The 23,442-nt window shown below is 37.0% G+C and overlaps 1 protein-coding gene across 1 annotated transcript; it reads right to left on the reverse strand.

Moving 5' to 3' along the window:
* Nucleotides 1-3,352: 3,352 nt before the first annotated feature.
* WOL (CHASE domain containing histidine kinase protein) lies at nucleotides 3,353-9,844 on the reverse strand. Its single transcript, XM_089608881.1, has 10 exons — nucleotides 8,797-9,844; nucleotides 8,046-8,279; nucleotides 7,774-7,943; nucleotides 7,034-7,252; nucleotides 6,760-6,946; nucleotides 6,594-6,645; nucleotides 6,282-6,511; nucleotides 5,263-6,038; nucleotides 4,107-4,580; nucleotides 3,353-4,029 (listed from the first exon to the last, which is right to left on the reverse strand). Exons 1-10 carry the CDS (start codon nucleotides 9,145-9,147, stop codon nucleotides 3,792-3,794), a joined length of 2,931 nt encoding a protein of 976 aa, XP_089465007.1. The 5' UTR covers nucleotides 9,148-9,844; the 3' UTR covers nucleotides 3,353-3,791.
* Nucleotides 9,845-23,442: the final 13,598 nt, after the last annotated feature.

The following is a 23,442-nucleotide window of genomic DNA, read 5'->3' on the forward strand; positions in this document are numbered from 1 at the left end:
TAAAATGATGAGCGTCGAGAACAACCATGAAATTCTCGCCGACATATCTTTTCTATGTTAGAGAAAAGTTTCAACAACAAGCTAGAAATTCAACCCAAAAGTCTAACTGAGACACATTCATTCTCGAGAAGCCTCCCCGACTCGCCATTTTCGGAAGTGTCGTTCAACCTCGAGGAGGAAGTGCCGCGCGCAATACCCGATCACATACTCAACCTCGCCAAAACCAAGCTCAAGATGCTTAACAAAGAGGCACCACCCTCATCCCCACTCTCGGCCATATGGTGCCCATCTAGATGATACGATTCACCAAAGAGAATGCATTAGCATTTAGGGATCCATCGAGCTACCGGTCATCTTCAGAACAAATGGAAGCGTCACCACCCAGATGGTAAATTTTCCCGTGGTCGACCGAGCCTTAGTCCTCCATGCCATCATAGGAAGACCCACACTTCATGGACTCTGTGCCATAACCTTGACTTACCACCTTCTGATGAATTTCCCAACAACCTCTGAGATCTGAATAATGAATGGAAGCCAAGCTGACTCAAGAAGGTGTTGTGACGGAGGAGTCTAATGCATGTATGCCGACCCCATGATATGAACATATACCATATTGAAGATGACCTCCCATGTGTGATAAAAGACGCTCGGATTTTTGGAGATCTGGATTTGAGGGAAGACTCTGAGGCGAATAAGGTTGGAGCTTCGAGTGACTTAACTCTCATAATATAAGACAGAGCAAAGCCAGACCAAGTATTCATGGTAGGAGCCCACCTACGTATGATGATCAAGACCCAGCTCGATGCATTTCTATGAGAGTTCAAAGACGTATTTGCATGGACCCACACCAACATGCCAGGAATAGATACCGAGATCATTGCCCACCGACCCAATGTGCTACTGAGAGAAACATGTTAAATGCAAAAGAAGGCCGTTTAACCTCGAGAGATACGTCAACATCAACGAGGAAGTGAAGAAATTCATCACTGTTGGTTTCGTCAGTGAGGCCAAATGGCCAAAGTGGGCCTTCAACGTTGTAATATTGAAGAAAGCAAATGGAAAATTACAAATCTGCATCAACTACATGGAACTCAACAAGGTGTGTTCGAAGGATTGCTTCCCCTTCCAAAAAGATTAACCAGTTAGTAGACTTCACCGCCTACCATGAACTCATGAGCTTCATGGACGCCTACCTCGGATACAACCAAATTCGAATGCACGAGCCAAATCAGCTCATGACCACGTTCACCACAGACTGCGAGCAATTATGCTACAAGGTGATGCCCTGGGGGTTGAAGAACGCCAGAGTCATCTACCAATGGCTAGTCAACCAAATGTTCGCTAACTAAATTGGAGGACCATGGATGATTACGTTCGTGACATGCTTGTCAAGAGTTTGAAGACCACAGACTAAGTTAGAGATCCTAAGTAGATGTTAACCCTCCTTTGAAGATATACAATGAAGCTGAACCCAAACAAGTGCACGCTCAGAGTGGAATCTGGAAAGTTATTTGGATTCATCGTCACTAGACTCAAAGAAAATCCAAGTCTTGCTAGAGATGAAGTTCCCAAGACGAGTGAAGGGAGTCTAAAGCCTAACGGGGTAAGTCGGTGCGTTGAGCCAATTCGTCTCCAAGGCCAGAGATTGAATAACGTTCTCACTCACTTTTCGATGACAAACCACAATAATGAATTAGTTAGAGCTGAGTTGGCATGTGTGACTTAAAGACGTAACTCGATCAAGGATTGATTTTTCGGGGAAACCGGTCGAAAATCGTCTTACCGGAAGACCGGTACCGGTTCGACATTTACCGTTTTTGTTCCAATTTACCGGTGCTTTCGGTGCTTTCCGAGGGTTTTCTTTCGTCGCAGGCTTTTTTTGTCAACTTTCCTTGGTTTTCGATAGGTAAGTTTTGGGGGTTTATCAAATTTTGGGATTTTATCATTTTTTTACTTTAATCCATGATTTTCAAGGGTTTGAGCAATGAATATGAGTTTGTTGGTTGTTTTGTATGTTTTTATATGTATTTTTAGGTTTAATCCGAATTAAAATGTTGATTTTAATCTGAATCTGAGTTTTTTTTTTTTTTTTTTTTTTTATGTTGTAAATGATGATTTGATGATGAATATGATGATTATGATTTCTTTAGTGTTCTTGAGATGAATATGATGCTTATGATGTTTAATGATGATTAATGATGTTCTTGAGTTGAATATGATGATTTGTGATGATGAATTGATATCATGTATTCGTTGTATGAACTATGAAAAATATGTTTATTTTTGCAAAATATTTGTCTGAATACCCCTCGATTTCCTACATTTTTTGTCGGTTTCCTCTACGGTAAGCGGTTTCCTGCCGGTACCGATTTCCTTTTTTTTTTTGTCTGAATACTCATCGGTTTCTCCTCCGGTAAGCGGTTTACCCCCAAAATTGAAGTCCTGGTATGGTAACGGTAGGACGAACCTTGAACTCGATAATTAAAACACTAGGTAGGTTATGTTAGAATCGAGAGACAAATCTTGCACGAATCTGTAAATCGGGTAACCAAATACAATCGTATCTCTAATGATCTCAGAATTAAAAGTCAACAATATTTTAGTACAACTCCCGCCGAAAAGAAAATGTGACTAACGTAACCTTGCAAGCTTTGAACTACTAGTTGCACAATGGCTTGAGCAAAATTAGATTCTCCAAAACCAAACAATGACACAAGGAATTAACAAAGGGTAAAAGGTAAAATGTTGATAAGTGTGTCGTGTGATGAGGAGAAAGTAGATGAGTTTGAATGTGTGCTAACGTCCCCTCTTCCTTAGTTTTAGTTTGCCTTTATATAATATGGAATTTGGGAGTTTGGATGTATATTAGGTCTACAGTTACTAGTAGAAGTATCCGAAATCATAGTTTGGTTTACTTTGGTCCAAATTATCAAAGTTACCATTACTTGTAGTCATTTCAATTATGTTTTCAAACGGTTACTCTATGGTCAACTTCTAGTAGGTAGAGGTTAATTATTTGTGTAAATACTATTGGACTTGGCGATCTCTATGATTTATAACCGTCAAGTTGGTCAAATTCGTGTAGTTCTTTGTAGTTGGTGGCCATCTTAATTCTTGTTTTGCTTAGTCTTTTTGGCCGTACAACTTCTCTTCTATCAGAAATTACCAAAGATTGTGTTCTTACCTTATGTACTGGTTGCTCCGCTCCTTATATTGAGTCCTTGAGCTCTAACCAGCTCGGACCCTTTGTGACTATCATAGTCATATCATCCTAGTTATTTTGCCAACTAGTAGCAGCTGAAAATGCAGTGGTGGTGAGAATATGATGTCACAAAGTGTTTTTTTAGCTTCATATGCACCGATTTAATGAAGTGAATTCAATTCATCGTTTCACAGGCTGATTACAATTTTGTTTCTTCCTCTTTCCATTTCTCTCTCGATGGCATAAAAAAAACAAGTCTTGTACAAGAGAACAACACCAGGAATAAACTTGTTGAGAGACCCGAGCCTTTTTCTGTCCTTGAACAGCGACAGGTTTCCACGGAAAGGAAAGGCATATTAAAAAACAATATGATTTACAAGTTTCTCTTCATCCCCAGATGACGAAAATGTACATAAAAAAAAAGTGGGGACGCAGCAAGTTCTATTGTATACATGTACTCAGCGATCTAAGATAAAAGTCCAATTCGTGGTTAGAAAAAAACGATTTGCACAAACCTGCGTTTGATGATGAGGTCGCACCAGCATTGGCACGCCCAAAATCTCCGGTGAGATTATGATGATGATGATGGTTATGACAATGATGATGAAAGGGATGTCGAGCTGAAGATGTTGGAGACAGCTTGGTGGAGATTATCTTCCTCGAAGGGCTTGGAGACGTAACCGTCCATACCAGATTTGAGGCACTCTTCGAAAGTGGCGTGGATAACGTCCGCCGTCATCGCCAGTATCGGCGTGTGCCATTCCTTGCCGCTCGATCCTTTGTTTGCCTCCTTCTCCCTCTCTCTGATCCGACGTGTCGTCTCAAACCTGTTCAACAACAATAAACTGTTTAAAGACTTGCAAAAAAAAAAGAATCAACGATGGATTAGTTTTTGGGAACATACCCGTCCATCTCGGGCATCTGAATGTCCATGAAGCAAGCGTCGAAGGCGTGCGGGAACTGAAGCAACTCGAGAGCTCTCTTCCCGCTTTCGACGCACTCGACGCGGGCCCCGAATTTCTTGAGCGCGCCGGCGGCGACCCTCCTGTTGACGACGTTGTCGTCGACCACGAGAATTTTCTTACCGGAGAGAAGGGTCTTAAGGAAGGAGGGCTCCCCGGGGACGTCCCTCCTCGGCGTCCCGATCCCGACCTGCAGGAGGCATGCCGCCACCATGCTCGCCCTCACAGGCTTCATTATCACCGTGTCCGCAAAACCCATTGCCACCTTTGCCTCCTCGAACTCTGACGACCTCATGTTGGTCGCCATCAGGATCCTCTTTTTCGGAAGCTTCTCTTTCCACTCCGACTGCGTTCTTATTGCGTCTTCCGACGAGGTCAGCCATGAGTCCTTCTCGACAAGGACAAACTCGGGGTTTCTGTCACATTATACGCATGAATATTGAAACAGTATATTTAGAGCAGAGATAGAAGAAAGAAGAAGAAAAGAAAAAGACCGTTTATTAGAGTAAAATTGTGGTTTATTGAAACCGATTAAAACTGTAAACGAGTTGTTTTTAAATGTCTTGAGAATTTTAGTTGGGTTTCTTTATACAAAATACATATTTTTATTTATTTATTTATGAAAATGACTTTATGGCTATAAATCAATAGTTCGTGGATCTTTCTGCCTCCCAAAACTAGTTCCATGACCGAAACAACACTCGCAAAAATAATTCGAGGATCATTTCATAATCTTACTCAAAATTTATATACTTGGAAAATAGAGGAAATGCCTCTCTTTCAGAAATGTCTTAAGACCCACCACAGCCCACTAAGGCATCGTTTGGTAAAAAAAAAAAAAAATACAAACAAAATGAAAGATAGACGCTCCGGAAATGATAAAATGCATTTTCGTCCTTCCTTTTCATTTTTAAAAAGATATATAAATAACAAAACATTCTTAACAATATATAGATTTTGTGACAGATTTACAAGTGTATAACAGAGCGAAAAACAAATTTCTAGGATAGATTCATGATGAACCATACAGCCAAATAAAATGAGCGTAAATGGCCATAAGAAAAAGGGCATTATTTATCAGGGGAAAAAGTTGATTACCCGGGTACGAGGGAACCATTTTTCCCGCACAAAGAAACAGCCATCTTCATGCTACTAGCAACTTCGACCAATATTCCGAGTCTCTTCAGGTGGTAACTAGTCACTGCTGCTCTCACGGGCTTCCCATCGACCAGGACTGCTTTCATTCCCTTGAAGCCGGAAGGCAAATCCCCCGAAATCGCCTTTTTCGCGGCGCTGAGATTGCTCTTACTACACCTTTCGAAAACCGCTGTGAACGAGAACGTGCTTCCGATACGAGGCCGGCTCACAAAGTTGATCTGTCCGCCCATCCTCTCCACGAGGCACTTGCTGATGCTCAGCCCAATTCCCGTCCCTCCGTAGTGCCTCGACATCGAGCTGTCAGCTTGCATGAAAGGCGTGAATATCCGGTCCTGGGCCAGTACCGGGATCCCGATTCCCGTGTCCTCGATGCAAACCATCAGAGTCACACGATCCGAATAATCCGACCTAAACCCTTCCTCGGCAATCAGGTTCCTAAATGTGTCCCAATAGTTCCGTTCATCGGCCGCCTCGCGACCGCTTAAGGTCTTAAACGGACGGTCCCCAGACAAAACCGTGAGCTCTTCTGAGCCTTGCTTCACAGAAGCTTCTCTCATCGTGGTCTTTGAATGTTCGACTACGTGAACTTTGACGAATATGTGTCCCCGTTCTGTGAACTTTATAGAGTTTCCAACGAGATTTGTAACAATCTGCCTGAATCTCCCTGGATCACCCATGACGAGATCTGGAACTTTATCCGAGACAAACACTGCAAGCTTCATTGTCATACATCCATGCCAAGAACCGAGAGAGAAAAACACAAGACGAGTCGTGAAATTAGCTCAAATGTTACCATTGGATGGTCCAGCATGGAAATTAGGATTTCAATGGCAAAGAAGAATCGTAAAAAGTACTTGGTAATGCTATGTGCTCATATCCGTAAAATCAATCACCTACTACCAACCAAACGCGAGCTTTGATCAATTTTATACGATTACGGTCTATATTATTGATCTTACCTCTATTTCCTTGTTTCTGGACTTCTCGGAGAACAATGATAGGACATCATCAAGTATAGAACGAAGATCAAAAGGAACCGCTTCGAGCTCCAATCTCCCGGCTTCAATTTTTGCTCGATCAAGCACTTCGTTTATCAATGCTATTAATGCCCGTCCACACACTTGAGCAGTTTGCGCAAAATCCCTCTGGGTTGAGCTCAAATCTGTATCCAAAAGAAGGCCAAGCATACCTGCAATGGTTTGTAGTAATAGCAATAAATACACTATTCTCATATACGTGCCGAAAAAAATAAGAAATTATTATTTAGGTACCAAGTACTCCATTCATTGGTGTCCGAATCTCGTGGGAAACAGTGGCTAGAAACTGGAATCAAGCAGAGACACAAACACTCCGTAGGTAAATAAATTGAGTAAAAAAAAAAACTGTTAAAAAAGAATAATACTCATTTGAAAGTTTAGGAAAATGTTAGAATCGCACCTGAGATTTTGCCACATCAGCGGCCTCAGCTCGGACTTTCAGTTCCTGCATTTTGTTGAAATCATCCTCAACTTTGAGAATGTGAATTGCAGCGCCGTATAAGATGTGTCCAACTAACATACATATCACAAAGAATAGAGATGCGGTCGTAATGGCGGTCCAAGGCGTAGGTGCTCTCTGAAGATATCTGTAAAAAGAATTACAAAAAAAAAAAAAAAAAGAATAATAATAATGCTTTTACGCATTGAATGAATGAGGAGACTGCTTTCTCTACCTGCATATCATCTCATGCTTTCGGAACGGATCTCCAAAATCAAGCTTGCTTTCGTGTTGAAGAGACGTGTCTCCTTCTTGGTTGTGATGACCGTACATGATTAGGGAATCCGAGGAGTTCGTTACGTCATAGACATACACTAATATCTCTTGATTCCCTGCCAGCTGTCCGAGTAACTTCTCAACAAGGGACTCGACGTCAAAGGCTCCACCGAGGTATCTGCGTAAATTGTGAAGATCATTTTACTCGCAAAAGCAAGCATAAAAGTAACGTTGAACTACAAGTAATAGGCTTTGCATGGTACCAAAAACAAAAATCGACAAAAAAACATATTTCTACATCTCTACAAAACTTTCAAGGTGTATCTCATATGGCCCTGAATTTGTCAATCATCTAAGATACGCCTTAGTTCTGATGAAATTTTGCAGAAATGCGAACCTTGCAGAAACGACCCTGAACTGTAAAATTATAACAATAATAAAATAAAATGAAACAAAAAAAACAGAGTACTGAACCCACTAGTCTATTCAGGTAGACATTCTTCTCTCTCTCTCTCTCTCTCTCTCTCTCTCTCTCTCTCTCTCTCTCTCTCTCTCTCCCCCCGCTTAATAAAGACCGAATAAAATTTTCATGCCAAATCTTAAATATGATAAAATAGCACATATGAAATAAATGACAAAAAAAAAAAAACTTAAACATCGATTAAAAATATTCGCTGACATTCTACACTTAGAACATACCCTGCAGTTGCTTCAACCCTTTCCTTCACAGTGGGATTCGGAGATAGCTTCGATTTGTAAACCGGGAAAGTCAATACAACACCAAGATGATGAGAACCCAGCAGCCTGAAGGGACTCGTGAGAACGGCTTTCCCTGTAGCTCGAGCCCTCAAGATGTTTTCGCTGTCTTCCTGATACAGTCAAACTCAAAAAAAAAAAAACCCGTCAAACACAAATCCAAATGCTTTTGCGCACGACACAAATATTCCAAAAAAAAAATTAATAAAAATTACCTCGCCAGACATCATGTCGATTGACTCGATGTACGAGACCGTCTCCTGAGAGAAGATCACCGGAGCGTACTCGTCCCGGACCGGAGAGGGTTCTCTCTCCATCGTCTTTATGGTCCAACCGTGTTGCCTCTCGAAACTTTCCCTTTCCGAATGAATTACCCTCTCCGCATAAGCCACTCCGCTCAGCAATGGTCTCTCAAAGGACGTACATGCTGTGTACTCCGCAAAAGTCTCCTGTGATTTTGCCACAAAATAAGAAAAGTAACTTCATTAAAGGAACAAAACTAATTTTCTTCTTATTCTTCTTGTTCTTTACATGTACAAAGTAACCCTCCCCATGGGCTTTCAAACAATACAAGAAAAATCCCCACCTAGTATAAGCTTTCCTACCATTTTCCAAATCAAGACCTCCAAAACACAGAGAAAAAGAAAGGGAAAAAAAAATATCATCTTCTTGTGGGACACTGATTTTGACTAAAGATACAGCGTGTAATGAATGCCATGCATATAGTTCTCGTCTTTTTACTGCAATATATAGATGAAATCAATAAATGTTCCCTCCGATTTCCCAAATGAAGAAACCCAAAAAACAAGGAGAGAAAAAGATTTTCCCGTGGGACCCTATTTTTTTTTTTTTTTTTTTTTTTTTAAGAAACTGGGTGCATAATTCTCATCTAAGTGGGTGCTTCCGAAGAGTTTTTCGAATGCAGAAACACAAAAACGAAATTATTGATAAAAGCGAAAAGCGAACCTGGTCAATGGCAGATTGGGTTCTGTAGTAATGGAAGGTTGAGACGAGGAGAGCAAGAGCGTGAACATGGTTGACGCTGACACTGAACTGGTCTTGCAACATTCTCGCCCTTTGATCACACATGCTCGTCAAAACCTCCTCTCTCCTCTCTCTCATATCACCGTCCATTCCATTGTATATCACAAAGCTGATAACGCCCATCACAGCGATCCAGAGCATCAAAAGCTTCGGAAGCCAAGCTCTGTACGCCTGAGCAACGGTGTAGCCTCTCTTTGTCCCCATTTGATCGTTCACTCTCATCACCACCGAGTGCTGGCTTTGCATCTCAATCCCACTCTTCTTTTTACCCATTAAAGGCACACTCTTTTTGCATAGTGCTCTACTGAAACGGAATAAACCCAAAAATGGGATATAGTACTACTAGCACAAACTTGCCAAGACAATAAAGCTTTATTGCACTATTTGGTAAAAAAAATAATTGTAGCATTGGTTTCTGTGGAGAGACAAAACGTTATTGTTGCCTTTACTCTTTTTCATTGAACAAGAGGGAATAGAGAGAAACCCATAACTCAGAAAATACAATACATAAAAAGAAAAAAAGGAGGAAAAAAAAAACTATAAAATTTTCAAAATTTCAGACAAGCATGGCTCTCAAAAGATGCAAAGCTTGAGAAGAAGATAAAAATATAATAAAGAGCTCAATATCCAACACTCTTTCTCTCTCTCTAAAAACTGTGCTGTCTCATGCTGTGAATGTGGAAAAGAAACAAACACTGGGAACAATTATATATATATATATATATATATATCTATATATATCGAGAGAGAGAGAGATCCAGCAAAATATTTATATATAAAAAATTGAGCGTGGAGAGAGCGAGAGAGAGAGTTATAATCATGCCCAGATATAGAAGAAGCACGTTCACTGTTTTTCCTTATATTATAATGAAGCTCACAATACCAAAACCGAACAGATTGACCCAAAAACACAGACACAGACACAGACACAGCTAAGCTAAGCTAAGCAAACAACAACCCATCATAGAAACATTCAGAGAGAAAGCTCGAGGAGAGAGAAAACGAAGATATGGGATTTGTATTGTTTATTTGATACAGAGAGAGAGAGAGCGCGCGAGAAGCAATGTTGAATGTTTACCATCCTGTAAAGAGATATGCTAATTCAATGACTTGGAAAAACCGGTGATAAATCCATTTAAGAATTGTCCATTAGGAAATAGTTAATTTAAACGTTTGATCGTTTCATATTGTTAAATAATCAACGTTTGATAAATTTTAAATAAATAATCATTTTCATTTATTTACGAACGTAAATTTTAGATAAATAGCTACCTTTATATATTATATCACATCATTATTTACGATTATTTATTTAAAATTTACCAAACGTTGACTATTTAACAATATCAAACGTTTCAGTGGATTATTTCCTAATTTTCCAGTTTAACCATGTCCTTTCAATTTTAGATGTGAAGCTTGTTATCTTATTATGCCTAGAGTTTTGTTATACATATAATATATATATATATATATATATATATATATATATATATATATATATATATATGATTTCATTGACTTTGTTTTTTTAAAAGCAAAGTGAATCGAACTTTTTGGATTTTTAGAGATACGCTCTAATCTCTCTCTACAGTGTATGTATTGTGTAGTCTTCTAATTCAACTTCAATATATGCATACACATACACGTCGAGCGTTATAGCAAAATAATTAATATATTGAAATTTGTAACTAATTAAGTCACTTTAAACATGTGATTTTGGATCTAATTTATATTTGACAATTTTTAGGGATATAACCAAATGGCTTATGTGACAATAATTAAGGTCTGATTTGCCCTTATTTATTAACAAATTCGTCACTTTCTCTCTCATATTTTTTTTAAATAATTTTTTTTGTATCAAAACTTTAAAAATTCGTATCTTTCTCATACAAACTCGAAATTGAATGATTTCAGATCCTACAAATTCGTGGCGACGAGATCTTCAAAACTAGACCAATTGTGTCTGATGAACAATTATGTTTAATGCATCATATTTACGTTTCCATTTATTTTTTTGATAATTTCAAAAAATTTCAGTTATTTTCATATTTAAGTTAGTAACGTGATTTTTCTACATCTATGGTATTAAACATGATTTTTCATCAAACACAATGGATCTATTTTTTAAGATCTCGGCGTCACGAATCCGTAAGATTTTGAATCACTCAATTTCGAGTTCATATGAGATAGATACGGTTTTTTGAAGTTTTTATGTAAAAAAAAGTGTAGGAAAAAAGTAGGAGTGAGAAAATGACGAATTTGTTAATAAATAATGGAAAATCAAACTTTAATTATTGCCACATAAACCTAATGGTTATTTCCCTAAAAGTTGTGAAACGTAGGTTAAAAACAAATTTTATAGTTTCATTTTGGCTATTTTGCTACACTACCCTAATATATTTTAACGTGGGAAAAAAATATCTAAAAATATGTACAAAAATATATTTGAAAAAAATGAATGTAAATTTTTTTAGAACACTTTTTTCTTTCCATAAAAAAAATCAATGTAGAACAAACAGTAATTTTTTGTCTAAAGATCAAATCTCTACAAACAGTAATTTCTTTTTTAATGATAGTTTTGCTACCAATGGGAATAAGACAAATGAAAAGTCCAAGGTTTAGATTACAAGAATAACACAAATGAAATTTAAAAAAAAAAAAAAAAAAAAAAACTTCTACAAAAAAAAAAAGAAGAAGATGAAAAGTGGACCACAAACAATCTCAAATACAACAAAATAACATGTGGGTTATCTATCTATGCAGGTAATCAATCATTATCAGATTACTACATGAATCACGAGCGAAAACGTTGGTCTTCGCATGTTGCAGTTTGCGGTTTTAGGGGTCTTGTCCGACTTTGATCCACGCACAAAGAAAACCATATCTTAGATCTGAGATTCAGATCTGAAGAAATATTCAAAACCACTCCGTTAAAAAACCAGGCGGTACAAAAGTCAGATCTGGTAAGTCTTGATTATTGAAATATAATCAAAAGAAAATGCAAAACATGAAGAAGAAAATAAAGATAAAAAATATTGAAATTGCTTAACGTGTACTGAGAAGGTTGTTCAACTATGTCAGTGGAACTACTTGTTGAACAACTGATTGATTTTAGCAGGAAAGCAGCACTCACAACCTCTGTACGAATCGTGGATAGCAGCAGCAAGTCCTTTGAACCTGTTGTCGATGAAATCTCCTATCAGAGAGACTTGTTCAAGATTAAGGTCGGCGTGAATTGACCTAATGAAACCCTAGGAGGGTTTTATAGAGTATAATAACAAGATCTCCGCGAATTAGAACGATCTGGAAACCAAATCCGATTGTATCTCCATGATTTTTGGAACTAAAAACTCAATATTTTTAGTTAAGTTCGCGCTAAATAAAAGTGACGAAAGTAACCCGGGTCTTGAACTTGGTTGAACAACTTCTTGCAGCTTCGACTTGAACAACTGTTATAATTTGTTTTGCCAAACTAAAACCTATGCCACAGAGGATCCAACAGTTTCCCCCTTGGCATTGGCATTTTTGGAAAAACAAACAAAAGATACTACGCAGAGTGCTTCAAGCAAATAGACACTACACAGAGTGCTTCAAGCAAATAGACACTACGCATAGTGCTTCGAGCAAACAAAACAGCTATAACAATTCTAACGAGTGTTCAAGCATAACTAACAACCAAAAATACTCCTCATTTTTTGCCACAAAAAGAAAGGCAAGGAAATATAACAATCTAGGTTGATAGTAAAAGTGCTGAAAATACTGAAGAGAAAACAAAAGAAAAAAAATTACACAATTCTTCATTGATCACGGTCCACTTCTTCATCTTCATCTTAGACTTCTTCAACCGGATACTTTAAGTCATGTAGGAGCAAGGATAGATGCTTCTGGAAGTAGTAATCATCTTGATCTCAGTAGTCTTGAAATTAATCTCTGCTTCGAGCTGTTTGAAGATCCTCTCTTTCTTGGCAGCAGAGAGAAAAAAGGATATACATGTACCAGAGAAAGTTGGTGGAACAATTGAATCAGTCTGATTCCCCTCAATGTCGTTCCTATACTTCCATGTGAACAACTTGGGATCTGTATTGAAACGCAGATGCAACTCCAGAGAATGCATCATAATGTGTTTTGAACTCTGGACACGGCTTGAGTACCAACTCACGAATGAGATAAAAAAAATCCAAGGTGATTCACTTTCTCATATGTGGCATGAACAGTAATATGATCAAAGATAATATGCCCAATAAACACCTTGCTCTTATTTCCAACAACAAACACGAACATATATTGATCAATTCCAACAAGTTCTCTCTTCTAGTGAGGCACATGGCCACTTTGTTCAGATTAGGTTCTTCTGGAACAACATCTCGCACAGTTGAACCATGATATTCATTAATCACTTCAAGAGTAATGGAAAAACATTCCCTTTGATTCTAAACACTCCAAAGTTTGGGCTTGAAGACTCCCCAAAATCCTCACTTAAACTTACCAAAACTTCTCTCACAATCTGGTAGCAAGTTTCTTTAACGAGGTAACAATGGAGAAAAAATTTACCTCTTCGACAACGACACAATCTCATGAACTGTGTACCTCTCTTCATCAAGTAGCTTCTTATGGATCACTTATCTTTTCACCACCACGTCTCATTTATTTGTATAAGCCTGGGAAACAGCCAAAAATACATTTCTTCTGAAATCCAGGTGCTGATGATGATTGTCTTTTCTTCTTTCGAAGGGCAATCCCTAAAACACGAGAGGTTTCCACGTCATCATCACTCTCTATAATTCATTATCTTCAGAGACTCTAGCCATCTCATCATTCGACTCTTCAAAAGTAGTGGCTTTCCTCTTAGCTCATGTCTTCTTCTTAGAGGAATCACGACAAACTTCATACCTTCCATGATGTTTTGCATGTGCACCAGTTATTTGAACAACTTATTCAACAATAGTGTCTTGAGGAAGAACACAAAATGTTCAGCCTAAGAAGCAACGGAGGCCGAGGCAGCATCTTCTTCTGCAGTCGTGTTTTTCTAAACTTAGTTTGGCATTAGGCTCTTCAGACCCACCAAGAGCAACAATTGAGACACCAAGATATATGCCTTTGTCAAATTTTTCTTATGGTAAACCTTCAATCATTGACCTGGTGTTCATCAGGGTGAGGACTAGGCGCGCGATCCTCCCCGTGTGATGCATTACTCTGATCTAAACATTCGACATTATTTTTTGGACCCATTACAGGTTCAAAAGACTCAACATATGGATTGGCTAACCCAAATGACATAAAAAGAATATGATTTACCTCAGGCATAGAACCTCCAAACAAATCTCCCAAGGACATTCCCTTTTGTAGAGATCAAAAATATACCAGGGTCTAGAGGGGACATATTCTGGTGCATGCTATGACTGAGAAACATCACTAGCAGAGAGCTGAGCCATAATGACTGGCTCAGACTCATAAACAGCTGCTTCATTCGGATCCTGATCTTCTTCAGCATGAGCAACATTCTTTTGAACTTCAGGACTTTCTTCCTGAGTAAGAACTTGTTCAAACATCTTCTTCGTCGGAGAGGACTTCTTGGAAATGTTCTTCTTCGTTGTCTTCTAATACATCTTCAATGATGGTTTAAGTGCTTCACCAAAGTTAGAGTTCTCAGAATGACCCTCCCCATGAGTTGCATGTGCAATATCTGGCACTTCCGCAATAGTCTTTGAACCTATTACAAGTTCATAGACAACAATAAGAACCATCAACAAAAGGGACACCAAAATTAGGGCTAACCTGGTCCACATTTGCAGCAAGACCCTTATCGACGGAAAGAAGATTATGAAAAGTCTCCTCAAAGTATTCCATGGCAGTGGCGACAACAATAATACTCAGAGGAGTAACATGAGCTTCTGAACGAGGTTGAGATTCGACCGAAGCAGGAGTAGGTGCAGAGGCGAGCTTCGATGAACGAGTAATCTATATTTATATCTTCAATAATAAACACCGTGTCATTCCCCTTTAATTCCACGTCAACCACAAGAAAATTAATCTTGTATTAGCACTTGGTTGACGGAAATGCAATGAGAAGAATTAATTCTCAGTAGCACAAAGATCCAAAGAGGATCCAAGTGTTTCAAATTGCACAATATCGAATAGCTTCATGAGTACACTAATCGCACACATGTTATCGCAATAAGAAGTTACACCATCTTCTTGAACATCATACATCTGCTTCATCAAGATCTTCTGCGAATGGCTACTCCCAACGACTGTATACTCTGCTCCAGTTGTGTACAAGAATATGATGATTTGCCTTTTCCCGAACCATGACACTAGATTGTTTTCCAAGACAAAACAACATTCAATAATGCTTTTTTGAAGTTTAACACTGTTTGCACATCCAACATCACAAAACACCACAATGCTGGGACTAATATCTCTTATGTACTATATTCGATCTTCAACTGAGCCACTCACATACCTGATGATTCTCCTTTCATGAACGGACTTACTCTGAGAGATAAAGACATCATATACTTTCATCTTACCCACAATGCTCATTATGAACTCTCTATCTCCCTGTTTCATAATTTGTTCCACCAACTTCTCCAAACTTTCTTCATAATAAATATGAGCAATAATAAAGTCTAACCTCATGTGTTTCAAAACCAGAGCCTTCTTGTTTGCTCCTCCTCGAACATAGTCATGGTGGATTAGAAACACAGTGAGCTTCTCATACTACACGCGAAGCACTTGTTACAACTCACACAATTCCTTATGAAATCCTCGCGCAGGTTGAAAATTAGGTAGGCTTGGAGACGTATTTCCAGAATAATCCTTGTTCAAGTCCTGAACAGATTCGTCATCAGATGAGCCATAAATTTATCTTGAACGTATTCATGAACAACAGTCATAGAAGAACTAAGCTCGGTTCGTAATGCCTCAACATCCTTCAGTAGAGGAATGCCTCTAACAAAACCACTAACAACAACTTTCTTCATAGTCTTCATATTCAGGTGCCGCATTCTTTTGTGCCAGAGATTCATCTCATCAGACTTGCGCATCTGACAAGTTGTATAAGAAGTTGTTTGAACAACTTCCAACAAATAGCAGTTGTTAGACGATCTGTGCGCTTTCATTACACATTGATCACACTTATCAAAGGCTTGATAGGCTCCCTGGGTGAACTTCACATGATAATCATTATCACGCAGTTAGTCGATGTTGATAAGATTTTCTTTTAACCCATAAAAAAGAAGAACATTCTCAAGTAGTGGTAAGTCTTTCACCTGGAGTGTGCATTTTCGAATGTTGACTCTGTCTTTTTCACCATCACCAAACGTCACAGTTTGTGTCTTGCATGATTTTAGGTTGATGAGACCAAGGAAAAAAAATGCAGTTTTTATTGCCGTTTCGAGGCTCCTGATTTACGGAAAATCGTCATGCCGATGGAAAATCGAACAAAAAAAATGTGGAAAAGGGCAAGTGAAATGCCGTTTTCAAATGCCGTTTTCCATGGAAAACCGATGTGCCGATGGAAAACCGAACGGAAAAAATGTTGCATAATATGTTATTTATATATATATATATATATATATATATATATTCAATTTTTAACTATATTTTATAATCTTTAATATTTAATTTATTTTGCACAAATATAATGTCAAATACATTTATTAAATTCAATCTCAACGTAATTATATTTATGTCAAATACATATATAAATATAATTGTATAAATATGTATATACATATTTATATCTCTCTATAGTTTGTAATTATATTTATATCAAATATATATATATATATATATATATATATTTATATATATAGTTGTATCAAATTTTAAAATTTATACTAAGTATACATTATAATTTTTAATATTTAATTATTTTTACACAAACATAATATCAAAAACTCTCATTAATATTAATTTCAACGCATTTATACCAATATATATATATATATATATATATATATATATATATATATATAATTTTATAAATGTTTATATACATATATATATATATATATCTAATATATATGATATACATTTTTAATAATTTAGTTTATAATAATTATAAGTTTATTATTTTCTTTTTTATATGATGTATATATTAAAATTAATTATATACATATTATATATTAAATCTGCATAATATATCTGATGTGGTGGTAAACAGCCGGACGTATGAAACAGAGTTCCTGAGATCGAATCCCAGGACTCACCCAAAAAATTTCTTATTTTAACAAACGACATTTCGGCGAAAAACGACAAAAAAAAAGAAAAGAAAAATGATGATATTCGGCGAGAAACGACGACGAAACGAAAAACTTGTTCTTCGTCGGTCGTTTACTCGTCGGAAACGAATTTCCCGGCGAAAATCGTGGAAATTCTCCGGCATTTGATTCCTTGGATGAGACAACTCTTGTCACATGTCATATGCCCTGAGCAAGCACTGTCGAAATACCAAATTCCTTCATGTATACTCTTTGCATAATAGTAAGCCACGAGACACTTCTTTTGCTTGACTTTCCATTCTTGTCTGACAGGTGCCAATTTCTTCACTTTCTTCGGTTTTAGATTAGCCAGGTACTTGAAACAACAAGACTTGATGTGATCGGCTTTATTGTAGTAGTGGCGTACCCACTTCTTTTTCTGTCTACTAGTTGTTCGAGTGACATGTTGTTGTAGTTGCTTGAACATCTTTTTGGCCGTAGAGTTCTTCATGCTCTCAGCAGTTTTCACGAATTTGGTTTCAGAATGTGATGACTCGCCATGGAATCCAAGTCATCCATTGCCTTTACTCCTCCTATGTGAAGCAAAGATGGAGCCAAGATTGCTAGAGCCAGCATTCAGCATCTTCACATTCTTCCTTAGTTTACTCAAGTCTTCAGATGCTTAAGAGTAGGCTCTATTAGCTTGTGTTACCTGATCCTTCAACATAACCACAATATTAGATAATTCATGATTCTCAATGATAAGATCAGATACCTTCTTCTCAGGACCATTCTTCTCGAGCTTCAGGCTAGCACTATTCTGACTCAGCTTTTTGTTGTTCTCAATCACAGCAAGCCACTTCTCATGCATCAAACAGTAATTCTTGATAATATGTGCCTCAGTGATATCAACTTCGTCATCACTACTCCAGTTCAAGAAGTTGTTTAAGCAACTTATGTGACAACATTAAAAGCGAGAAAGTTAGTGTTCTCTTCATCTTGCATGTTGCAGTTAGTCTCATCATCAACCCAGTTCACAACACATGACTTGTTGTTTTTCTTCAAGGTATTTGCACATTCTGCCAAGATGTGCCCAAATCCTTCACATTCTCTGCACTGGATTCCATTTGATCTCTCTCCATATTTATCTTGGTCATAGTCATTGAATCTGTTCCTCCTTTGGAAGTCATTGCCTCTTCTATTCTACATACTCGGTGTAGACTGCTGGCCTTTATCCATTTCTCTCTTGTTGACCTTTTTCATGAATCTACTAAACTTCTTAGCAAGGTAGGCAGCCTGCTCTGACATGGCACCATCCTCTTTGGCTTCCGAGAGTACTTTAGCTTTGAAATCCACACTTTTGTTCTTCTTATGTGGCTCATTCACTTTCAGATTCATCTCAAAAGTTTTGAGAGATCCCATCTGTTGGTGAATTGAGCGCGCATCAGACACGAACAATCGCTCTGATGCGACTCGTTGGAGATGATTCTACCATATAACCATATTAATGCGGAATAATTAATTACGCTGATCATAAGCTAATTAAATTATGGTTATAATTAACAAGATCTAGTTATGTTTAATTAATTTAATTCACGAGAACATATTTATCAAGCAACCGATTTGAGCGAAAAACGAATACTTACATTGATTTTCGGTTCAGCTACAGAACGCTCCTAAACCAATCGCGTACTCCTTGCGTCGTCTTGATGAAGGACTCGAGGATGACACCTTAGTCTTCCGAAACGTAATCTCCGAGACGAATAAGAAAGATGAGTGGGCACATTCTTTATCTCACTAGATCACGAAACTAGGTGTTTCGAGATCTTGCTCTTATTTTACTGAGAATGGAAACGAATTTCCGAGGGGAGGGAGAGAAAATTTCGCACGGCCAAGGGAAAGCCACAAAATTATTAGGTCAAAATCCTTGCTTTTTGCTTTCTCATGAACCCTTATTTATAGTAGTAAAATGAGATATTCATGGAATCTTCCAAAATATATTATTTCCTTTTATTGTGTTCACACTAGAGGATTTAATCTAGGCCCTTGGATCTCAACAAGTGAATCCTACTTTTTCTCTCATCCATCAGATCAATATCTATGGGATATTATTCTCTATTTAAATTGAGAATATTTTATTTAGTGAGATAATAAATGAGAATATATTATTTCCCTTTAAATATATTCTCCTAAATACTTTCCTTTAAATAAAGAGAAAATATATGACAATATCTTATATTATTCTCTCTCCTTTATTTAAACAACTAAAGAGAAAATATTGGTAAATACCAATATTATAACAATCGAATTTTAGGCACACGGCCAAGGGGAATTTGCGCAAACCCTAGTGCCAAAAAACCTAATTCGACTTTCATATTTCGTGCAAGGCCCAATTGCTTAAAACCCAATTAATCATTTATTTACTTGGTCCAACAATAAACAAATAATTAATAATTTTTTATTTACTTGATCAAACAATAAATAAACAATTCTACCATAAATATTTATTTAATTCTGCGAATACCTGTTTTCCAGAATTAATGATGTCAATCACAATTACAGCAAGTGAGATTAATAATGATAAACATTATTATACGAAAGTTCTCATCCGCCTTTATCAGAGCCGAATCGGGGACTATGGACCTAGTAATAGAAGCTTAACAAATCCGATGAAAAAAACGAAATAGTCCATTCTCTTTTTTCCATCGATTCGTCTAATCTTGGTCAAATACTCCACCTTGTAAGCCAAGACTGAACTCTCCTTTATACTAGAATTATATTTACTCATAGTGACGAGTGTCCACTGATATAGTCAGTTCGTGATCAAGATCCTCAAGGTTCAACCCGTGTCAAGAGAAGTCAATTTATCCGTTATACTTCTCTTGATACATATCAGCCCTAAGCATTGTTGCTTCCCCAGCGAAAGATTCTTTCGAACGTTACTTACTTCGAAAGTGCTAGCAATCTATCGGTTCTGGAATCAACCCTTAGGTGAGAGAACATTAACCTTCTTTCAAGAAGGCTGGATTCCGTATCTGTAAATCATTTCCCATTCGAATTATGCTCTGAGAAAACTCCCAAGACATAAGCTGTGATTAGCATGAATAGCCTTTTAGCGAATGAGTCAAAGAGTTCAGTAACATAACCCAGTGTCCATGATCACTTCAAGATTTAGATCAACTCTCACTGTGACCATCATAGTGGCCTCGGTTAGTGTGTCGTAACGGTCCTTAAACGACACATCTACACCAAGACCTGTCCAAGTCGTACACTTACCACAAGTGTAGAATGCTCCCACATATTGATCAGCCTTCACCTATGTGTTCCACATATATGACTTTAGATATAGCTTTCCAGGCGTATATTAGTCATCGACCTCGTTTTAGCTCACCGCCCGAACTCAGGTGCCCAGCACGTGACTCAGTTTAATACGGAGGCTATGTAAGATAGTTGTTATTGATTCTAATTGTTTAGAACTCAACCCACTAATCATATAATGCTAATAGAGTAATCTTATTATCGAATTTAGTAATCATTTATTCATTATCTTCAAGTGGGCAATATTCCCAACAATCTCCCACTTTGACCAGAGAAGATAAGTTTCCTTCAGCCAATTTAATTCTTTGCCATCATTATAGACGGTTTAGACTTTGACCCAGGATTGAGATTCCCATCATATGGATTCCCACTTTTATCTATACTCTATCATTTATGTCGATCTGACATATGTCCCATTTTCATATTATTCTAGTTCATGCATTTTTGCAAGTGATCTTTGACTTACCATTTAAGGTCAAGACAAATTGTTCATAGTAAATAAATTTACTTTAGAACAAATTAACACTTCGTATACCTTTAGATTATACACCAGACTTTATATCTAAAGATAACAAGTCTCCCTATCAAGGTGTACATCCATTTGGTGCCAAAACAGTTTGCACCATTGCATGGTTTGAACTCATCACCACTTACTATTGTGTGATTTATTGAACGTGTTTAAATAAGAACTTTATTGACCTATTTCCATTACTTGGTTATTTATAGTTCATCCTTGTATGTCGTGTTCATATTCAATATATACACAGGACTTTAAGGATCTACTATATTTAAATAACTAAGTATCTCACTATTTCCAGAAATTACAGTGTTTACAACACATGTAGTTATTCTCGGAAATACGACATTGTCTAAGGTCTAATTATTAGTCCTTTTAAAGACAATGTCAATAGCCTCCACATTGAGCTCATACCTTATATCAATAAGTATGTTTGAGACATAATGGAACGAGCATGTTGTTTCTAAATTTAATTTTAGAAACAGTTAGCTCAGTCAATTTACTTGTGTCATAATGAGGTCTAGAACTATAATAGTAATGACTTTATTCATGACACTTGTTTAGGAGCTACACTTATCGATCATTCTCAAAATATCGATTATAACAAACATCCATGTACAATCATGATTAGTTTGTTAAGTACTTAGGATCTACCTTTCATATTTCAAAAGGTTTAGTAGTATAACTACTTCGATCCATGTCTTCATGTTATTGGAACTTCATCCTCAAAGGACAGTTCTTCTTCAATTTTGAAGATCCCAAATGAAGTGTTCGTGGTATCAGAAAGAAGAGTATCATTGATGATAGTGTTTCTCCTTAAGGGCTCAATCCCTTACCTTATAGCTTATTAAAGCTTAAACCATTTCATTAATCCTTTTATAGATCTCTCTATTCCTTTAAGCTAATAGCTTAACAGGTAGATCTATTAAATATGGGCTAATAACTTTCTGACAAGTTAGTTTGATCGAGAGTGATATCTCAAGATCATGTCTTTCCATTTAAGGAAAGTTTATTGTTGATGAGAGTGACAAGGATCCATTCTAGGATGCTCCCACTAGGTTATTGATTTTAACGACAAGATAATTCAAAATTATCATTCCTTTCAATTCATTGATTTATGTGGCAAGGTAATCATTGATTACTCTTCCACTTTAATTATTGAATAATAGCATATACATTCCGGTTAAGGATGCCATCTTCAATGATGGATTTAATCCTATGAAGGATGTTGCTATTTATTGAACAACAAGTGGCTAGATTTCATTAAAGAAAGCTCTCACTCTTTTATTGAACAATAGTGACTAGAATCCAATTAAGGATGCTCCCACTCAATAATATTTGTTATTTAGTGACTAGGTTCCATTTATGGATGCTCCCACTATGTCAATGAATAAGAGTAGCTAGGTTCCAGCTAAGGATGCTCCTACTCGATTATTGAATTTTAGAGTGGCTAGGTTCCAATTAAGGATGCTCCCACTCAATCAATAAATCTAAAGTGGCTAGGTTCCATTCAAGGATGCTCCCACTCAATCAATACGAATATTAGTGACTAGGTTCCAATTAAGGAAGCTCCCACTTATTTAATTCATCATCAACACTAACTCTTAGTTGTGTCTCCTTTATTACTTATTATTCGCACAAGTCATTGTCGAATAATGGTAATAATTATTTAGACGCTTTCAAAGCTCTAAATAGTTCTTAAACAATAAAACATATTCAACATAAGAATTTAATGAAGCAATAAAAGCTAATTAAATTCTAACAGAAATAATAACTTAGAAAATATTTATATTTATTTATTGTGCTTCTATATAGCATACGAACAGAAAAACGTGACCTTCATATTCTATATCTTTTTCATAAGGACATAAGCATTCATGCATATTCAAATATCATAAAAGCCATCAAGGCATTCAATTATAGAAGGAAATATTTAAAGACACAACCATGTGTTCATAAATAATGTAATAAAACATAAAGAAAGAAAGATTCATCCTTTCTGGAATAACCATAAAGGCTACAGTCCAGAAAACCTCGGATTATTAAATGACACATCCCATGTTAAAAAATAAATCCAAAAATGAAAATAATAAAACTAGCGGTAAATTAGATCTTCAAACGGAGCATGAGCTTCTCTACAATTCGGGCTTGAATCCGACATTGTTCAGCAAGCTCGTCTACACGTGTGTGCTCCATCAGATCTGCTCTGCAACAAGAAAAGAAGTATGCTCATGAATAATTATCCTCAAAACATTTTTAGGATATCTTTAATCATGAATTTTAAGGTACCATACCAGCATTCTTCTTGTTTTTCTCAAGCTCAGCCAAGTATAAAGGACAATGCCTCTTCCAATGGCCTTCAGTGTTGCAGTGGTGACATTTACCAATGCTTTCTCGCTTCTTTTCTTTTCCTTTTCCACTTCTCTTGAAGTTCTTCCTTTCCTTCTTAGCATGACCTTTCCCCTTTGAAGTATTCGGGCGTGCCTTAGATGACTCAGCACCAGAAGTCAACTTCTTCTTGGTTTTAGG

Source organism: Urtica dioica, chromosome 3 (genome assembly GCF_054948205.1).
Source record: "Urtica dioica subsp. dioica isolate 48M chromosome 3, U.dioica_male_clone48M_v1_H2, whole genome shotgun sequence".
Classification (NCBI taxonomy): domain Eukaryota; kingdom Viridiplantae; phylum Streptophyta; class Magnoliopsida; order Rosales; family Urticaceae; genus Urtica; species Urtica dioica.

What these genes read in the sequence shown, in the direction of transcription:
- WOL (XM_089608881.1), bottom strand. Translation starts at nt 9,147, where the DNA reads ATGGGTAAAAAGAAGAGTGGGATTGAGATGCAAAGCCAGCACTCGGTG. An exon ending in CTGATGTGGCAAAATCTCAG is followed by an intron (nt 6,646 to 6,759) that starts GTGCGATTCTAA and finishes GCTTGATTCCAG; the next exon opens with TTTCTAGCCACTGTTTCCCA. An exon ending in AATGGTTCCCTCGTACCCGG is followed by an intron (nt 4,581 to 5,262) that starts GTAATCAACTTT and finishes ATAATGTGACAG; the next exon opens with AAACCCCGAGTTTGTCCTTG.